General features: G+C 42.0%; 2 protein-coding genes across 3 annotated transcripts; both read right to left on the reverse strand.

Moving 5' to 3' along the window:
• Nucleotides 1-217: 217 nt before the first annotated feature.
• pithd1 (PITH (C-terminal proteasome-interacting domain of thioredoxin-like) domain containing 1) lies at nt 218-2,898 on the reverse strand. Its single transcript, XM_057019957.1, has 6 exons — nt 2,602-2,898; nt 2,278-2,321; nt 2,053-2,130; nt 1,795-1,899; nt 1,443-1,551; nt 218-642 (listed from the first exon to the last, which is right to left on the reverse strand). The coding sequence occupies exons 1-6, from the start codon at nt 2,791-2,793 to the stop codon at nt 541-543; spliced, it is 630 nt and encodes a 209-aa protein (XP_056875937.1). The 5' UTR covers nt 2,794-2,898; the 3' UTR covers nt 218-540.
• Nucleotides 2,899-3,753: 855 nt separating this feature from the next.
• On the reverse strand, nt 3,754-12,800 carry eloa (elongin A). Of its 2 annotated transcripts, none has more exons than XM_057019942.1 (12): nt 12,649-12,800; nt 9,868-9,924; nt 9,400-9,512; nt 8,221-8,723; nt 7,765-8,078; nt 7,050-7,161; nt 6,753-6,905; nt 6,507-6,604; nt 5,568-5,748; nt 5,319-5,451; nt 4,687-4,832; nt 3,754-4,570 (listed from the first exon to the last, which is right to left on the reverse strand). In XM_057019942.1, the coding sequence occupies exons 1-12, from the start codon at nt 12,718-12,720 to the stop codon at nt 4,509-4,511; spliced, it is 1,944 nt and encodes a 647-aa protein (XP_056875922.1). In that variant the 5' UTR covers nt 12,721-12,800; the 3' UTR covers nt 3,754-4,508. The 2 variants fall into 2 exon arrangements, with proteins under 2 accessions (XP_056875922.1, XP_056875921.1); XM_057019941.1 differs by having other exon boundaries at nt 7,050-7,164.
• Nucleotides 12,801-15,947: the final 3,147 nt, after the last annotated feature.

The raw sequence follows: 15,947 nt of genomic DNA on the forward strand, positions 1-15,947 counted from the left end.
ACACTAAATCACAAATGCTCATCAACCAAAACTCAATAATTGGAACAACATAATTTCAGTCGTTAGAGATAGATAGATAGATAGATAGATAGATAGATAGATAGATAGATAGATAGATAGATAGATAGATAGATAGATACTTCCTTTTGTAAAGTATTGGATAAGGACATCTGTAATGTAATGTAAGCCTCAAAAAAAAAGAAAAAGAAACAAGGACTTGGTTTATTTCCAGTTGTCTGTGTTTTATTTAAGTGCAGTTATCCCATTATTGGTGTGTTGGATAACGTTAAACAGGTCAACCACAATTCATGCATTTTGTTGTTAATCTTTCATGGATTATGTCCTCACAACAACAATCCGGCACTTTGAAACACTTTGGACGCTCTCCACTCCCAGTTTGCTGTACTCAGTCTTAGATGAGCACAGCCATTACACCTGTATGCAGCTCTGCACTCATCTTTTACTTTTGTACACCCGTCAAGCAAACACCACTGAAACCCTCTCCCTCTATCTCCTTGTTCATACATCTTTCTGAGTATTTCAAGAAATAAAGTTAGTTTGTGGGATGATACTCTCGACTTTGTGATCCGCAGGGTTGGCTGCAGCTTCATAGTTGCAGATGGTGACTTCGTGTCTGTGAGCCTGAGAATGACAGCAGGAGAGAATATTTATAAGGATACGGTCTCACACTGCTGATGAAAACAAAGGGCTGAAAAATGGAGGAACATCTGTGGGTGATCTTTCCAGCTCTCAATTTTAAAGCGCTGACCACTTTGCGATAAAGCTCAGTGGTTGAGTGCAGCAATGACGGTTCACCTTCCTTCAGCTGTTCCTGGGATCTCTTATGCTCAACTAGTATAAAAACACTGGTAGGAACATCTTAAAGATGTCCTGTTTCATTGTAAAATGGCTGAATACTTACATCAATGGGACATTTTAGTTTTTCTTTTTCATAAATGTGCAGAAATTTCTAAAATTCGGACTTTGGCATATTAAATATATTTGGATAAAATGCAGTAGATTTTTTTAGACTGGAGCACAACAAAAATTAAAAAATGAACTGTAACATTTTCTGATTACACTGTACATAAAATCCTTTTTTGAATTAGTGATAGTTTTGTGATAAATATTTTACGTTATGAAAAAATGTCAAATGGTCAAACTTTATGAGACAACAGAAATGGAAATGGAAAAAGGACTTTATGAAGGGTAAATCTATAGGGTGTGTCTCAGGCTGTGTTTTCACTCATAATCTACATCAAATGTTTAACATTTAACACAAAGTCTTAAGTAGTTTTCAGACATGATTTGTGAACCCAATTATTTTTGCTTCAATTCTGATTATTCCTGCCATATAGCAACTGAAGACCTATACTGAATTGACACTGGGAAAAACCTAGTGTTTAGGGTTTATTTGAATAGAGAATAAAGCAGTGCCTGACCTCTGAGTATTCTCCCCGCAGGCCTATATAGTAGACTCTGGTGTTCTCTGCTCCATAGTTCTTGGAGATGTGCACAGACAGGTGGTGAACATTGGAAAAACGAGCAATCCTGGCAAAGGCAGCAGAACAGATTTCAGATTACATTACACTCACAGAAAGTAAAACTGTAAAACAACAGTTGGCAGTAGCCGCAGATAGGTATCAAAACTACATAGACTAAAGCCCTTTCATTTCACAGCATCAGTGAATGTGATTTTCAATAACCGAAAGCAAATTTGCATTGCAAAGGTAACATGAAAGTATATATTTTAAGTGCAGTAGAGCATTAAAGAAAATAACTTAGTGTTTTTACTTTGTTGGGTACTCCAGCTCAGCGAGCGGGTCTCTGTTAAGTCTGAAAGCTTGGTCTGGTTCTCTGCCAGTGTCATCGAAGGACATCTGAGGGATGTTCTTGTACCTGGAATCAATTAGAGGTATATCAAATTTAAAGTCCTATATAGGATGTGACACAGCAGAAAGCACAACCAAGACAGGCTCAATAATTTACTTCGTTGAGCCTCATATCTGCAGTGTGAAACAGGCCACAGGGTCAGATTAGCGGGACACTCACAGTCGTATTTCAGCTGGATGAGAGTCATCATCTTCTCCAGAAATGATGATGCCTTTTAGCTTCACACTACCTGTAAAACTAAAAGAGAGCCATTTCTTTTGCTGCGATTTTTGATCACAGCAAAAGGATTTTTCTCAATGATTAATGAAAGCAAAACGAGTTTTTCTTCCCGTGAAATGTGTAAAATATTCAGGTTGAAAACTGAAATCCTTTAATGATACATACGGGATGTTGAACAGTAACTCTTCATCTGCGTCACTCTCAACATACTGAAAGAACAAAGAACAACGTGTCAACAATCGCAGCACACGTTCATCTAAAGAATCTGTCAGAAAAATATGGTTAAAAATTCAACTAGCAGCATCTCCAGTGGTAGTATTTATAATTCACCCGCCTTACATTGTTCTTTAAGGAAACAAGCATGGTATGGTGCTGGTATTCTTAGCATATTGAGCCCGATTTTAACTGACAGCTGTTGAATTCGAGCGCTGAGCAAATCACATTAATCTCTATCGACTAACTTTTGGTCAAGGGGGTACAGACAAATACCTTATCCCGCTCATTGCGCTGATCCCACGGTTTAAACACGACTTTTCCATCTCCGTCTCTGCTCTCGTTTAGGCACTGCATCTTCTCCAGGTCGATTCGACTATACAGTCCGTACTCAAAGCCCCTCTCCGCGGGCTCATGCTCCCCCTCACACCCACAGTGGTGGCTGTGGCCGTGTCCGTCCCTAGACATGATGCGACTCAAGACTTCTGGTGGAGCAAACAAACCAAAAGCCGCCTAGTAGCCGTCTTGGGAAAATTCTGCACTTTCACTTTTCACTCAAGTTAAATGACTTCCGTGTCAAGAAAAAATAATGTCAAACATTTCCGGTTTATTTTGAAAATAAAAGCTGTATCTACTGCAGTAGGCACACTACTGCCGCTTAATAGGGAAGAATAGTATTCTGAGGAAATTGTAAAATATTTACAACTTAACCTATAAAATATTGACAACTTGGCCTATATTGATAGCGAAACATCAGCATGTGACATTAGCGTGTAGCCTTTCATTGGCTCGCCGTTTTTGTCAAAGCTGCCGCCAAATGTTTACGACTGTCGTAAACCAAATTAAAAACAATTCACCAGTAGACCTCTGCCAAGCAGGTTCATTTCCCCACAAACTGTGAATTGCACACAGAATAAATAATCGAATTAATTGGAATACCTTCAAGGAGTTTGAAGGTCTCAGCTACAGCAAATGGCTCGTCTTGTTATTGAAAGGGTCGCGTTAGATGTGGACTAAACTGCGATTGGTCTAGGATGCTTTGGTTGCTAACCCTAAACCCCTAACCCCAGGGCTGGGACATTTTCATGAGCTCTTATATGAGACCTGTGATTTTCTTTGGCTGCAAATTTTATTGAAACCCATTCAAAGGTCTTCCAATTCCTTTGATAACAAACGCCAGCTGTCACACAAACCTGGCAGAGGTAATTAGGGACAGACAGCATGCATTTGGGTTTAATGTGTAAAGTGTAGAAATTTGATATCATGTCCAAAAGGTCAACTTTATCACCTAACGATACTACAATGTGCTGTTGTTTCTGGTGACTGATAATTTGTGACATTGAATTTACTGTTTGTTACCATAATGTTAATTTATTAATTGGACACTTTCAATCAACTTTAAATTCAGGAACAGGACAAAACAAGCACTCAGGAGCAAAAAGCAATTTTAATAAAAATGACCATATAACATTAAAATCTAATAAAATGACATTTTAAAACTACTTCCTAATTGACCCAAATTATACAGGTACCAGTACCTACTGTTGAAAATAAATACATTTCCTCACCATTCAGCTTTCTGTCATATCTTTTCCCCATATTTTCTTCCTGTATTTCCCTCAGTCATGTGTAAGGGTGAAGTAGACCTCCACACTTAATGACAGGAAATAATTAAATCCACTGGGGGGTTAAAATAATTTAAAATGTCTTTGTGTTTGGTATTTATACATATTTAAATGTTTTAAATATTGTAATTTGAAAAGTAGTCTTTAACCAGCAACTTCATATATTAACACTTGCACCATTATCCAACAAATAAGGTTTTTCCTTGTGTAGTGTATAATTTGGCCGCAACAGAAAATACCGGTACATGATATGAGAACTGATACTGGAATCAATCTCATTTGACTATCAGCAAAGCAAAGAAACATTCCTGAACAGTCAAACAATATTTTAAAATGTCTCCACAAAACAAGGACACAGAACAAGTTGAGTTTTAAATAGAGATACCACCACCTAAATTACTGGGGGGGGAGGGGGGATCCACTAATACATCAAATCTGAATTGACACTGAAAAATGAAAAATGAAGGTGCAGAAGTGTGCAGTCATAAAGAGGTCTGCAGTTTTTTTCCTACACAAATTAAAAATAGCTGGAATTCCTAAAACGCGTGCTTTTCCATATTATCGACGTGAGAATCTGTTCTTGAAGGCCTTGATAGTTTTGGCCATCATAGGAGCAATTTCTGAAATGGGAAGACAAGAATAAACCATATGTGAGCTTTCTGTTAGGAAGGGGAAAAAAAAGCATTTTGAAATCACTATTGTGAATAAAAGCCAAGAACCGTTATCACAGTCTTACTTTTGACCTGTGGCTTGTCTCGAGCAGCAGATACAGCACCTCCAGCTGGTATTATGGAGCGAGATGAGCTGTTACTAGAAAGGTTCTGATGGGAGGAAGTGGGCTGGCTTAAGTCACTAGTGTAATCTGTAGAAGCTGGTCTTATTCTGCAAAATAAAGAGAGAAATAACAGCTGTTATTACTCATTTGAAAATAGAGTGAAGTGCTAATAAAACATCAAAAAGAATTACAGAATTCTGCTGCAGGAAATCAAGACTTCATTTCATCAAATGAGGCATCATAAAATTATCGATTAGATAAATCTATAATGTAAAGATCAATATAAAATAAATTAGACTACTAAATTTGTAAGTACTGTATTGTGATTGTGAGGTGACAGCAAAAATGTCACCTTCCTAAAACATTGGCCATAAAAAATGTTTCTCTTGGGCAAAATCATCTCTTTGTACTGTGTGGTGATGAAATATGAACATTGCATTTTGAACACAAATGTAGAAATATATAGCTTTTTTTTTTTTTATCTCAGCAGCTGCATCCTCCAGAAAAATCCCAACTTCTTGAATCTACAGTAAGATTCTCTAAATGGACAGGGGAAAATTAAAAGCATTAGCAGATTAAACATCAGGACAGACTTTATGGGAGAGGCAGCCACGGTAGATGTAGCCGTAGATAAACCACCAGTAGTGCCAAACTTCTCCTGCCGTCGGCGAACATCACGCGGTGGTTTAGCAACAGAATTCACAAACGCCATCTTAACTTGCCGCCCTGCCAGGACAAAGAAAACATTCAAACATTCAGTTGAATCAGGCTGGCAAGTTGGTAAAGGATTCATACTCAAAGCTGAACAAGCAAAAACCCAATTTGTTAAATGCCTCTGCAACCTTTTGGTTTGTTGGCATGTGCAGAGGAGATGTTCTGGGTGAGCAGCCTCAACCGCTCTTCACGCTCATCGTGGAGTCTCAGGTACAATTCCCTCCATGATTCGTACTCCTGAGGGGTCTCGCGCTTAAAGTCTCGCTGACAGTGACGCATCCACAGCTCGTCAGAGTCTTCAGTGAACCACTAAAGAGGAGTCATCAACAGGAAACTTCAGCTCTCTCATTAGGTTTCACTAAAGTAAGATTTCTGTCTTGCTAATGAAAATGTTGGATGGGATTTTCTGTACATTAAAGAAAATATCTCCAAGCGTATACCATTAATAATAGCACATTCTCAAGGTCAAATGTATTGATATTATCATACACATGATCTTTCTGACAGCAGACAACAGCTAATGAGATACAAAAACACAATCTTATTTTTTGGATTATTTGGTCATGTTTTATTTAATTAAGTTTGGAGTTCAAAAACTGCCATTTTCTTGCCATCTTCCAATACTTCCAGGTAAATTTAGTGTTTTTGTTTCTATCTGGCATATTATACTGGGTAAAATATACTATTAGTTAGTGATTTAGAGTTAGTGATCTCCTCTCTTCTCCTCTCCTACCTATTCTATCCTCTACCTGTCCTCCCCCCTCTACTCTCTCTCTACCCAGCCGGCCATCAGCAGGAGGGTCCCCCTGCATGAGCCTGGTCCTGCTCAAGGTTTCTTCCTGTTAAAGGGGAGTTTTTCCTTGCCACTGTTGCTTGTCTGGGGTTAGGCCCTGGGATTCTGGAAAGCGCCTTGAAACAATTTTGATTGTAAAAGACGCTATATAAATAAAGATTGATTTGATTTGATTTGATTTATTACCGTTAGTTGGTTTTCTTGGTTGGGTTAAATCTATCAAGTGCTCATATAAATGTACTTGTATGTTATAATCAATTTAATCCCTGCTTACCTGGTTGCTTTGCTCAATGCGGTACAGTTGCTCTGGTGTGCATCGCTCCAGCACCGGCTCCAGGATCTCAAATGGAACTCCACCCACCTCAGCAATGGCTAAAAACACACACAGGCACAAAGCACTCAAAGTGTGCGCTAGCATTTAACTTTAACATATCCTCTATTTTCTTCTTTTATGACTCCTTGTGACTGTTGGCACTCTAGTGCCCCCTGCTAATGTATAATATAAAGAAGCACCACTCACAATCAATGTTGTTCTGCAGCACACGAATACACTGCTCATATAAAGTCATCATTCTGGGTAAGTAGGAGGTCTTTGATCCAGAAAACACCACCATCTTTGAGTTGAGACGTTTTCCAGTGAATCCCACATCCTCCTCTTCATTACAGAAAGGAACTAAAAGTAAAAGAGGGGAGTAAAGAAAATAGAATAATCACAAAACATCTACATATTTTAACAAAAAAAAGTATGTGCTTACAATGTGTGCAAATTCATAGCTTCCATGTGTGTATTTAAAGGAGAAATTTTAGAGAGAATTACCTTTTCTTCTCTGAGGGGACAATGGGGTGACGTCAATGGAGGGCAGAGGTCTGTAATTAGGCTGAATGGCTGGCAGAGGAATTTCAGGAAGGACTGGGACAGCCTCCACCACCTGCTGATAAAATACATTAGGACCAACAATTATCACCAATAAGCCACTATCATTCGTACAGATTCAACTGAATTTCAAAGATTACACAATCTGTTAAAGGAACAGGAAACAGGAAGGGGATTTCAACAAAGTGTGTTTCATGCTTGTCCTGTATCAAAATGTTGACAGTAACAGAAAAATAAAAGCTTACATTGCTAAAAACTATTCTTAGGATTTTTAAAGGGGAAAACGCCATCGTCTTATAATTGTAAATATTAACCAAGTAGAAGTTCTTTAGCTTTTTAAAGGACGAAGCGAACTCTACTGACAAATACTCTGAGATATGGCTGATGAATACAACTGAGTTGTTGGTTTCATTTCATTACATTTTCTTTCAGGGTCTCATTTTTTAAAATTACTAAATACCGGTAATAATTACATGTCCATACTAATTATATTTACAGTTTAAATTTCCACGCGTGTTAAAACATTATTACAGTCATTTCTAAATTCTGATTAAATCTGCGCACCAAACAGAATTCAGAAATCTAGAGTAACAGATTGTGCTTGTGAAGCAAGGCCACTCAAATAAAGGCTCTGACCAGCATGAACAGGATTTCTCACCCTTTTGCGTTTTTGTGATGTGGCTGCAACAGAATCAGAACGTGGCCTCTTGTTGCCATTAGCTTTGTTCACTTTGGAGGAGGAGGAAGTAGAAGAGGGCACAGGTGGAGGGGTGCTTTTATGATGGGTCGTTGTAGAATGAGATGGTCGACTGTGTGATGTGGATGATGATGATAACGATGACGACAGTTTCTTTTTCTTTTTGACAGATGTCGGGGCGTCATATGTGAGAAAAGACTCGAAAGACATGGTGGGGGTCTCAAAGTCATCTTCTTCCTCCTTAGATGAAGAGTCTTTTGACATCTGTGGTCTCCCTGGGGAAAAACAGGTTTTAGAGCTTAAAAGGTGGTGACCACATGTAAAAAAAGAATATAGTTATTGGGTTAAATACAATCTGTGCTGTGTAAAAGTTGCATTCCTGAGACCTCAGATGTCTTTCCGGAACTATACACTCACCTTCCTCTTTTTTCTTCTTCTCTTCCACCTTACGTTGATGTGTGGTGGACTTCTTGTTCTGTTTTGATGTTTTCTGCATACTGTTTTTTTTCCCCTCAACACTTCGATCGCCGCTCATCTTTGCACTGTGCTGAAGCTGATCCTCATTTCTGTCCCTTTTTTGGTCACTGTGATGATGTCTTTTGCTCGACTCTCTATTTGATTTTGCATAGCGGGCATCTTTATGTGATGGAGGGGGAGGGGGAGGGGGGCTAGAATCCGGCTCCAGGCTCTCATATTCATCCGAGTGGTAGCCTCTTCGTTGCGGAGAGCTGTACTGTTCCTGCGGAGGAGGTGATGGGGAGTAGTTTGCATGGTACTCCTGCTCCTCTTCTTGTTCCATGTAACAGGACTCTTCTTCAGGTGATGGTTCCCGTGTGCTTCTATAGTGTCCCCCGCCTGGCTCCTGACCCCGGGAGTATGTGTGTGACTGGGCTGGTTCTCTGACATGGCTGTTGGTGGGTCTGCATCATAACAATACAGGATAAGGACAAAAGATCAGTTCTACAGCAAATGTAATGGCTCAATGGAAAATTAGAATGCATATATTTAAGTAATCTACTTTGAAAGTTTTTAAGGACTTGGGCATTTTCAATTTTCTATTATTTCAGATAGACTCTACTCATTTTTAGAAGGTAAACGTTAAACTTTACCTCTATGTTTGTTTAATAACTTATTAGTTACTACACAGGTTAAAAAAAACAAAAAAATAGAAACACTGATTCGACATTTTCAAAAAATAGAGGAGCCAGACACCTATTATGTTACTAAACACGAGTTGTGTTTAGATGTTAAATTTTATCATGGTCGTATTTTATAGGAATTTTAACTGAAATATCTTTTATAGAAAATGTTTAAGACAGGGCCAAAAGAATGAATCCATTAGTAAATAATAGCTTAAACTATAAAGTTCAGATAAGTTGATCTCAACAAGATAACTTAAATAGTAAATGTGAAGGATGGGTAGAACTGATATTCACTTCATGCAAATGGGGATCTTACTTTGACTGACAAACTAACATGTTTGTATTTCTTTACATTATTAAGTAAAGAACATGTAGAAGAATATGTGACATTATGGGCATGGAACCTTTCATTTCTCACTGCTATTTGCATATATGGCACAAAAGCAAATCTCACCTTTCTACTGATTGAGGAACCAGTTTCTTCCACTGACCTACAAGGCTTTTTGCTGCCTCTCCAACTACTTCATGTTTCCTAAATGAATTTACAGTTTTCCCCACTCCAGTCTCCTACAAAAACAAAAGAAAGGAAAAAGAATACAGCCAGGCATCAACATTCTTCTATCGTCTTCAGTGATCCAGGATTATCAGAGGTAGAGAAGAGTCTGACAAGGTTTACTTAATAACTACATATGAGCAAAGGTGTATAAATGTTACTTAAACTGTAATGTAAACAAATAAATTCATACTCTCATATAACAAGAAAAAAAAATGGAATGCTCAAAGTCTCACTTATTTGTTAAACAGTTGCTGAAAATTAAATTATCATTGCTGGCCATTGATTCTTGTTATTTTGCCTATTTAAACAAACACTTTTTTTTTTAAAAAGTAACTGGATGTAACGAATATCACCACAAAAACTTACCACTAGTATTTCCACAGTCATCGGTAGCTCTGCTAATCTTTTGAAAGTCTTCAATAACTGAAAAATGCAAGGAAAATACATCCTAATTTAATAATAATATATTACTGAAGAACCCAAGCAACAGAACTCATAATGGAAGAATACCCCCAGGGGTGCCCTAAGAGGGTTCGAGGATGAGCATCCCAACCAAACAGACCTTAGGTCAACGACTCAGGCAATGGACAAATGACAAGAGCACTGTACTGTCATATGACAGCAGAAGTGTCGGCACAAGCCGTCTGTGGAGAGGCTTCACTGTGCCAGCCAACAATCCAATGGACCTCAAAGAAAGCCGTGTGTTAGCAGTTTGTTGAGGATGTAGACTGGATCTTGGAAGGGACAAGTGGACCTGGGCCGTTGGTAGAAAACTACATCCAATATCATAGTCAACATCACAGCTGAGAAATTTGGGACAAAAGGACCACCAAAGTCCAGAAGGATCTTCAGGCAATCCTTAAAAAGGAGGTTCTGACCCTGAAAAGTGAAGAGGAAAGCCACATTCCTGGCAAACGCCTTCCTGTTAACTAAGAAACTCCAGAAGAAGAAGTCAGGCCATCTGACCAGGTCCAGAGGCTGGTTGTAAAACAAGCCAACTTTGTTACACTGGAAAAACCTGAAAGAGGTAGTTAAAGACACCCGTTGAGCCACTTGTCCTGGGATCACTCCCGAGAAGATTTCACAATCGTTCACACACAACATCAGATGATGACCGGGAAGCTCCCCCCTTTAATAATGCAAATTACCATTAAAGACCATAAAGACAGCATTCTATAAACCAGCACAGTATCTATACCACTGGGACCTCCACCAGGTTATTATAACCAAAGAAGCCTCTTGGAGAAGAGGTAAAATGTCTTTGAAAGTCCAGTTGAATTTTCTAAAGCAAAGAAAGCATCTACTTTAGTCATGTAGAATCTAAATGAGAACATTTGGCACCATAAAAGGACACCCCTCTTGCAGTAAGTTGATTTCCTAAATTGAATTCTTTCTGAATTCTCAAAGGACATGAATTTAAGGTCCTGAATTTAAGATTTCAGAATTTCCACTGTGAGCACAGCAATGTGAAGCAGGAGCTTCATGGAATAGGTTTCCATGGATGAGCAACAGCCTGCAAGCCTCACCTCGCCATGAAAATATGTTTTGTGGAGAGATGAAGCAAGCTCTTCAGTGTGGAGGTGAGATGAGTGAGACCCTTTTCCACATGACTCTGCCTCAGTGGAGACTACAATCTTTCCAGGTAATGTTATATGTTATTTCAGCTGCAAAGGGCCAACTGTTGTGGTCATGGTCAAGGATCTGAATACTCTTTTCCGTAAAGAGTGTATTAACATCTCAAGGCCTTTGGAAATACAGTCACATGAATTAACAATGCTTAGTAAAGGTGTTTGATCTCTGTTTAAAGGGTTGTGTAAGTCCATTTCAATGTTTAACATCTATTCAGGGTCAATAACCTTTGAAACGAAGCCCATTTTCTTCTGCTATAAGCATCTTTAAATCTTAATGGATCAATGCAGTTTTTCCAGGCAATCACATTAATATTGTTAAACTGCCCATCATGCCCTGTGTCCATGAGATAAAATTATGACACCAACAGTTTCCGACTTACAGAAATAACGGCACGATGTTCACCTTTGCACCTGAATGACCACATTGTGAGAGTGCCGTGGTCAGACCCCAGCGCATACCACTGGTTTGTTTTACATTCTACTAATGAAAATAAAGCTGTGGTCAGAAATCCTTTAACTACAATGAAGTCCTTGGATTTTCCAACTGTGAAAATAGATCTTAATGATTCCATGTCGATTGGGTTGCGCTATTAAGTTAATTCAACAATAAGCCGTGGATGCAACGGTGTATGTTCTGGTTCTGTACCACGTACCAGCTACTGGTCTTTATAGTAACTTGGTTGACGAATTGGGTATCGATGGCAAACTGAAGCAAATCGAACCGGTGTCCATAACATCTACAAACAAGTTTAAGAACTACGCTATAACAAATTAAAGCCCAACACTGATTACTATGACGTTTCACATGACGCGATCAGTTGCTGTCGGAAATTTTAAGGTTAGCGCTGACCTTACTTTAATTTATACTTTTCAGTTATTTATTTGACGTATTAGTGAAAATATGTACTGTCAAACAATTCAGCGCAAAAGTAAGAGATTCATACTCATATAAGAATCCGCCAGATACACTTTGCTGTTTTTTGTTCGGAAGTGATGATCGAACATAAATATTAATTTGCAAATTCGACTGTGACAGTTCCAAGTATACATATTGCCAGTTATTTCTGGATCTAAAGGTACAATTTCTGGAATTTAAACTATCAATGACTGAAGAATTAAAAATACGCACACACTGCTGATCGACAAAAAAAAATGCACCGTCGTGTGTTGCTTGTACATGCTATAGTTTAATACCTAGAGTGATATTTTAAAAGTAGAAATATGTTTATTTTAAAATTTAACTGCAAATAAATTATTGTGTATTTCTATCTAAAGTACAACGGCGGTTGTTGTTATTGCTTGAGAAATAGCCGATTATCATTTGTGCTTACGGACAAATACGAAAGATTTTGTTTGACGTTCATATGTCGGAGTCCAACATACGCCTACAAACGCATCATTTAAAAATGGTGGACGATCGCTTTCTGTTTCTAAAAGCAACAAATAACAGATACATTTCACAAAAAATATCAGTCTTAAAAACACACATGTATGTATAGATTAGTGTAACCGTTACCTTCCGATGTTCCGTATTATCAAGAAGCCGAGACTGAAGTCTTTCCACTGTTTCCAACAGTTCCTCCGCCATGTTTACTGCTGGTCCCTATCCACCGGAAGCCACTATGCACCCGGACGGAACCGAAGAGCAACTGGACAAAACATGAAGGTTCCACAGGATCTCCGTGAAAAGTTAGCGATCAGTGGCTAAACATACATTTAAAAAAACGCAGAGTAACGCAAAAAAATAAAAATAAAAGATGCCTTTAACTTAATTGTGAACACGCACTACAAACCAAACTGGGTGTTTTATAAATTAGTAATGTAAGCATCAAAAACATTATCTTCTACACTGCCAATGCGTACAATAGTATACATATCAATAAAGATGTTTACCTAGGTTTACAGCGCCTCCCTGGGCTACCACCTTATCGTGGTGGAGGGGTTTGCGTGTCCCAATGATCCCAGGAGCTCCGTTGTCTGGGGCTATATGCCCCTGGTAGGGCCACCCATGGCAAACAGGTCCTAGGTAAGGGATCAGACGAAGCGTAGCCCAGACCTCCTGATGATGAATAACAACATTGGTACCAAGTTTCCCTTGTCCGGATGCGGGTCACCGGGGCCCCCTCCTGGAGCCAGGCCTGGGGGTGGGGCACGTTGGTGAGCGCCTGGTGGCTGGACCTCTGCCCATGGAGTCCGGCCGGGCACAGCCCGAAGAGGCAACATGGGACCCCCTTCCCGTGGGCTCACCACCTGCAGGAGGGGCCAAGGGGGTCGGGTGCATTGTGTTTTGGGTAGCAGCCAGAGGCAGGGATCTTGACGGTCTGATCCCCGGCTGCATAAACTGGCTCTAGGGACATGGAATGTCACCTCTCTGGTGGGAAAGGAGCCTGAGTTGGTGCGCGAGGTTGAGAAGTTCCGACTAGATATAGTTGGCCTCACCTCAACGCACGGCAAGGGCTCTGGAACCAGTCTTCTTGAGAGGGGTTGGACTCTCTACCACTCTGGAGTTGCCGATGGTGAGAGGCGACGGGCAGGGGTGGCAATTCTGGTTGCTCCCCAGCTCAGTGCCTGTGTATTGGAGTTTACCCCGGTGGATGAGAGGGTAGCCTCCCTTCGCCTTCGGGTGGGGGGACGGATCCTGACTGTTGTTTGGTCCAAACAGCAGTTCAGCGTATCCACCCTTTTTGGAGTCCTTAGAGGGAGTGCTGGAGAGTGCCCCTTCTGGGGGCTCCCTCGTCCTCCTGGGTGACTTCAATGCTCACGTTGGCAATGACAGTGTGACCTGGAGAGGTGTGATTGGGAAGAATGGCCCCCTGATCTGAACCTGAGTGGTGTTTTGTTATTGGACTTCTGTGCTCGTCTCAGATTGTCCATAACGAACACCTTGTTCAGACATAAAGGCGTCCACATGTGCACTTGGCACCAGGACGCCTTAGGCCGCAGATCGATGATCGACTTTGTGGTTGTGTCATCGGATTTGCTGCCGCATGTTCTGGACACTCGGGTGAAGAGAGGGGCGGAGCTGTCAACTGATCACCACCTGGTGGTGAGTTGGCTCCTATGGTGGGGAAGGATGCCGGACAGACCTGGCAGGCCCAAACGTGTTGTGAGGGTCTGTTGGGAACGCCTGGCAGAGTCCCCTGTCAGAAGGAGCTTCAACTCACGCCTCCGGGAGAGCTTTGACCATGTCCCGGGGGAGGCGGGGGACATTGAGTCCGAGTGGACCATGTTCCGTGCCTCCATTGTTGAAGCGGCTGACCGATGCTGTGGCCGCAAGGTGGTTGGTGCCTGTCGTGGCGGCAATGCCCGAACCCGCTGGTGGACACCAGTGGTGAGGGATGCCGTCAAGCTGAAGAAGTAATCGTATCGGGCCTTACTGGCCTGTGGGACTCCTGAGGCAGCAGATAGGTACCGGCGTGCCAAGCGGAGTGCAGCTACGGCGGTTGCCGAGGCAAAGACTCGGGCATGGGAAGAGTTCGGTGAGGCCATGGAGAACGACTTTTGGATGGCCTCGAAAAGGTTCTGGACCACCATCCAGCGAGGAAGGGGAAGCAGTGCACTGTCAACACTGTGTATAGTGGTGATGGTGTGCTGCTGACCTCAACTCGGGATGTTGTGGATCGGTGGAAGGAATACTTCGAGGACCTCCTCAATCCCACCAACACGCCTTCCGGTGAGGAAGTAGGGCCTGGGGACCTGGAGATGGGCTCTCATATCTCTGGGGCTGAAGTTGCCGAGGTAGTCAAAAAACTCCTCGGTGGCAAGGCCCCGGGGGTGGATGAGATCCGCCCAGAGTTTCTTAAGGCTCTGGATGTTGTAGGGCTGTCGTGGTTGACTCGACTCTGCAACATCGCGTGGACATCGGGGGCAGTGTCGCTGGATTGGCAGACCAGGGTGGTAGTCCCTCTTTTTAAGAAGGGGGACCGGAGGGTGTGTTCCAACTATAGGGGGATCACACTCCTCAGCCTCCCTGGTAAGGTCTATTCAGGGGTACTGGAGAGGAGCGTCCGCCGGATAGTCGAACCTCGGATTCAGGAGGAGCAATGTGGTTTTCGTCCTGGGCGTGGAACAGTGGACCAGCTCTACACCCTCAGCAGGGTCTTCGAGGGTGCATGGGAGTTTGCCCAACCAGTCCACATGTGTTTTGTGGACTTGGAGAAGGCATTCGACCGTGTCCCTCGGGGGGTCCTGTGGGGGGTCCTCCGAGAGTATGGGGTGTCGGGCCCGCTGATACGGGCTGTCCGCTCCCTGTACGATCGGTGCCAGAGTTTGGTCCGAATTGCTGGCAGTAAGTCGAACTCGTTTCCGGTGAGGGTTGGTCTCCGCCAGGGCTGCCCTTTGTCACCGATTCTGTTCAGAATTTTTATGGACAGAATTTCTAGGTGCAGTCATGGTGTTGAGGGGATCCGGTTTGGTGACCTCAGGATCGGGTCTCTGCTTTTTGCGGATGATGTGGTCCTGTTGGCGTCATCGGCCCGTGACCTCCAACTATCACTGGATCGGTTCGCCGCCGCATGTGAAGCGGCTGGGATGAAAATCAGCACCTCCAAATCCGAGGCCATGGTTCTCGACCGGAAAAAGGTGGAGTGCCTTCTCCGGGTCAAGGAGGAGATCCTGCTCCAAGTGGAGGAGTTTAAGTACCTCGGGGTCTTGTTCACGAGTGAGGGAAGAATGGAGCGGGAGATCGACAGGCGGATCGGTGCGGCATCCGCAGTAATCCGCAGGAGTCCCACAGGCCAGTAAGCCCCGATACGACTCCTTCTTCAGCTTGACGGCATCCCTCACCGCTGGTGTCCACCAGCGGGTTCGGGCATT

This window comes from Takifugu flavidus, chromosome 21 (genome assembly GCF_003711565.1).
Source record: "Takifugu flavidus isolate HTHZ2018 chromosome 21, ASM371156v2, whole genome shotgun sequence".
Taxonomy (NCBI): Eukaryota; Metazoa; Chordata; class Actinopteri; order Tetraodontiformes; family Tetraodontidae; genus Takifugu; species Takifugu flavidus.

Excerpts from the sequence above, each read along its gene's own strand:
- eloa (XM_057019941.1), bottom strand. The coding sequence starts at position 12,720 with ATGGCGGAGGAACTGTTGGAAACAGTGGAAAGACTTCAGTCTCGGCTT. Across the intron at positions 9,925-12,648 it reads ATAATACGGAACATCGGAAG|TTATTGAAGACTTTCAAAAG; the intron begins GTAACGGTTACA and ends TGCATTTTTCAG. Across the intron at positions 9,513-9,867 it reads TGACTGTGGAAATACTAGTG|GAGACTGGAGTGGGGAAAAC; the intron begins GTAAGTTTTTGT and ends TTGTTTTTGTAG.
- pithd1 (XM_057019957.1), bottom strand. The coding sequence starts at position 2,793 with ATGTCTAGGGACGGACACGGCCACAGCCACCACTGTGGGTGTGAGGGG. Across the intron at positions 2,131-2,277 it reads GAGTTACTGTTCAACATCCC|TTTTACAGGTAGTGTGAAGC; the intron begins GTATGTATCATT and ends GCTCTCTTTTAG. Across the intron at positions 1,552-1,794 it reads GAGCTGGAGTACCCAACAAA|GATTGCTCGTTTTTCCAATG; the intron begins GTAAAAACACTA and ends TGCCTTTGCCAG.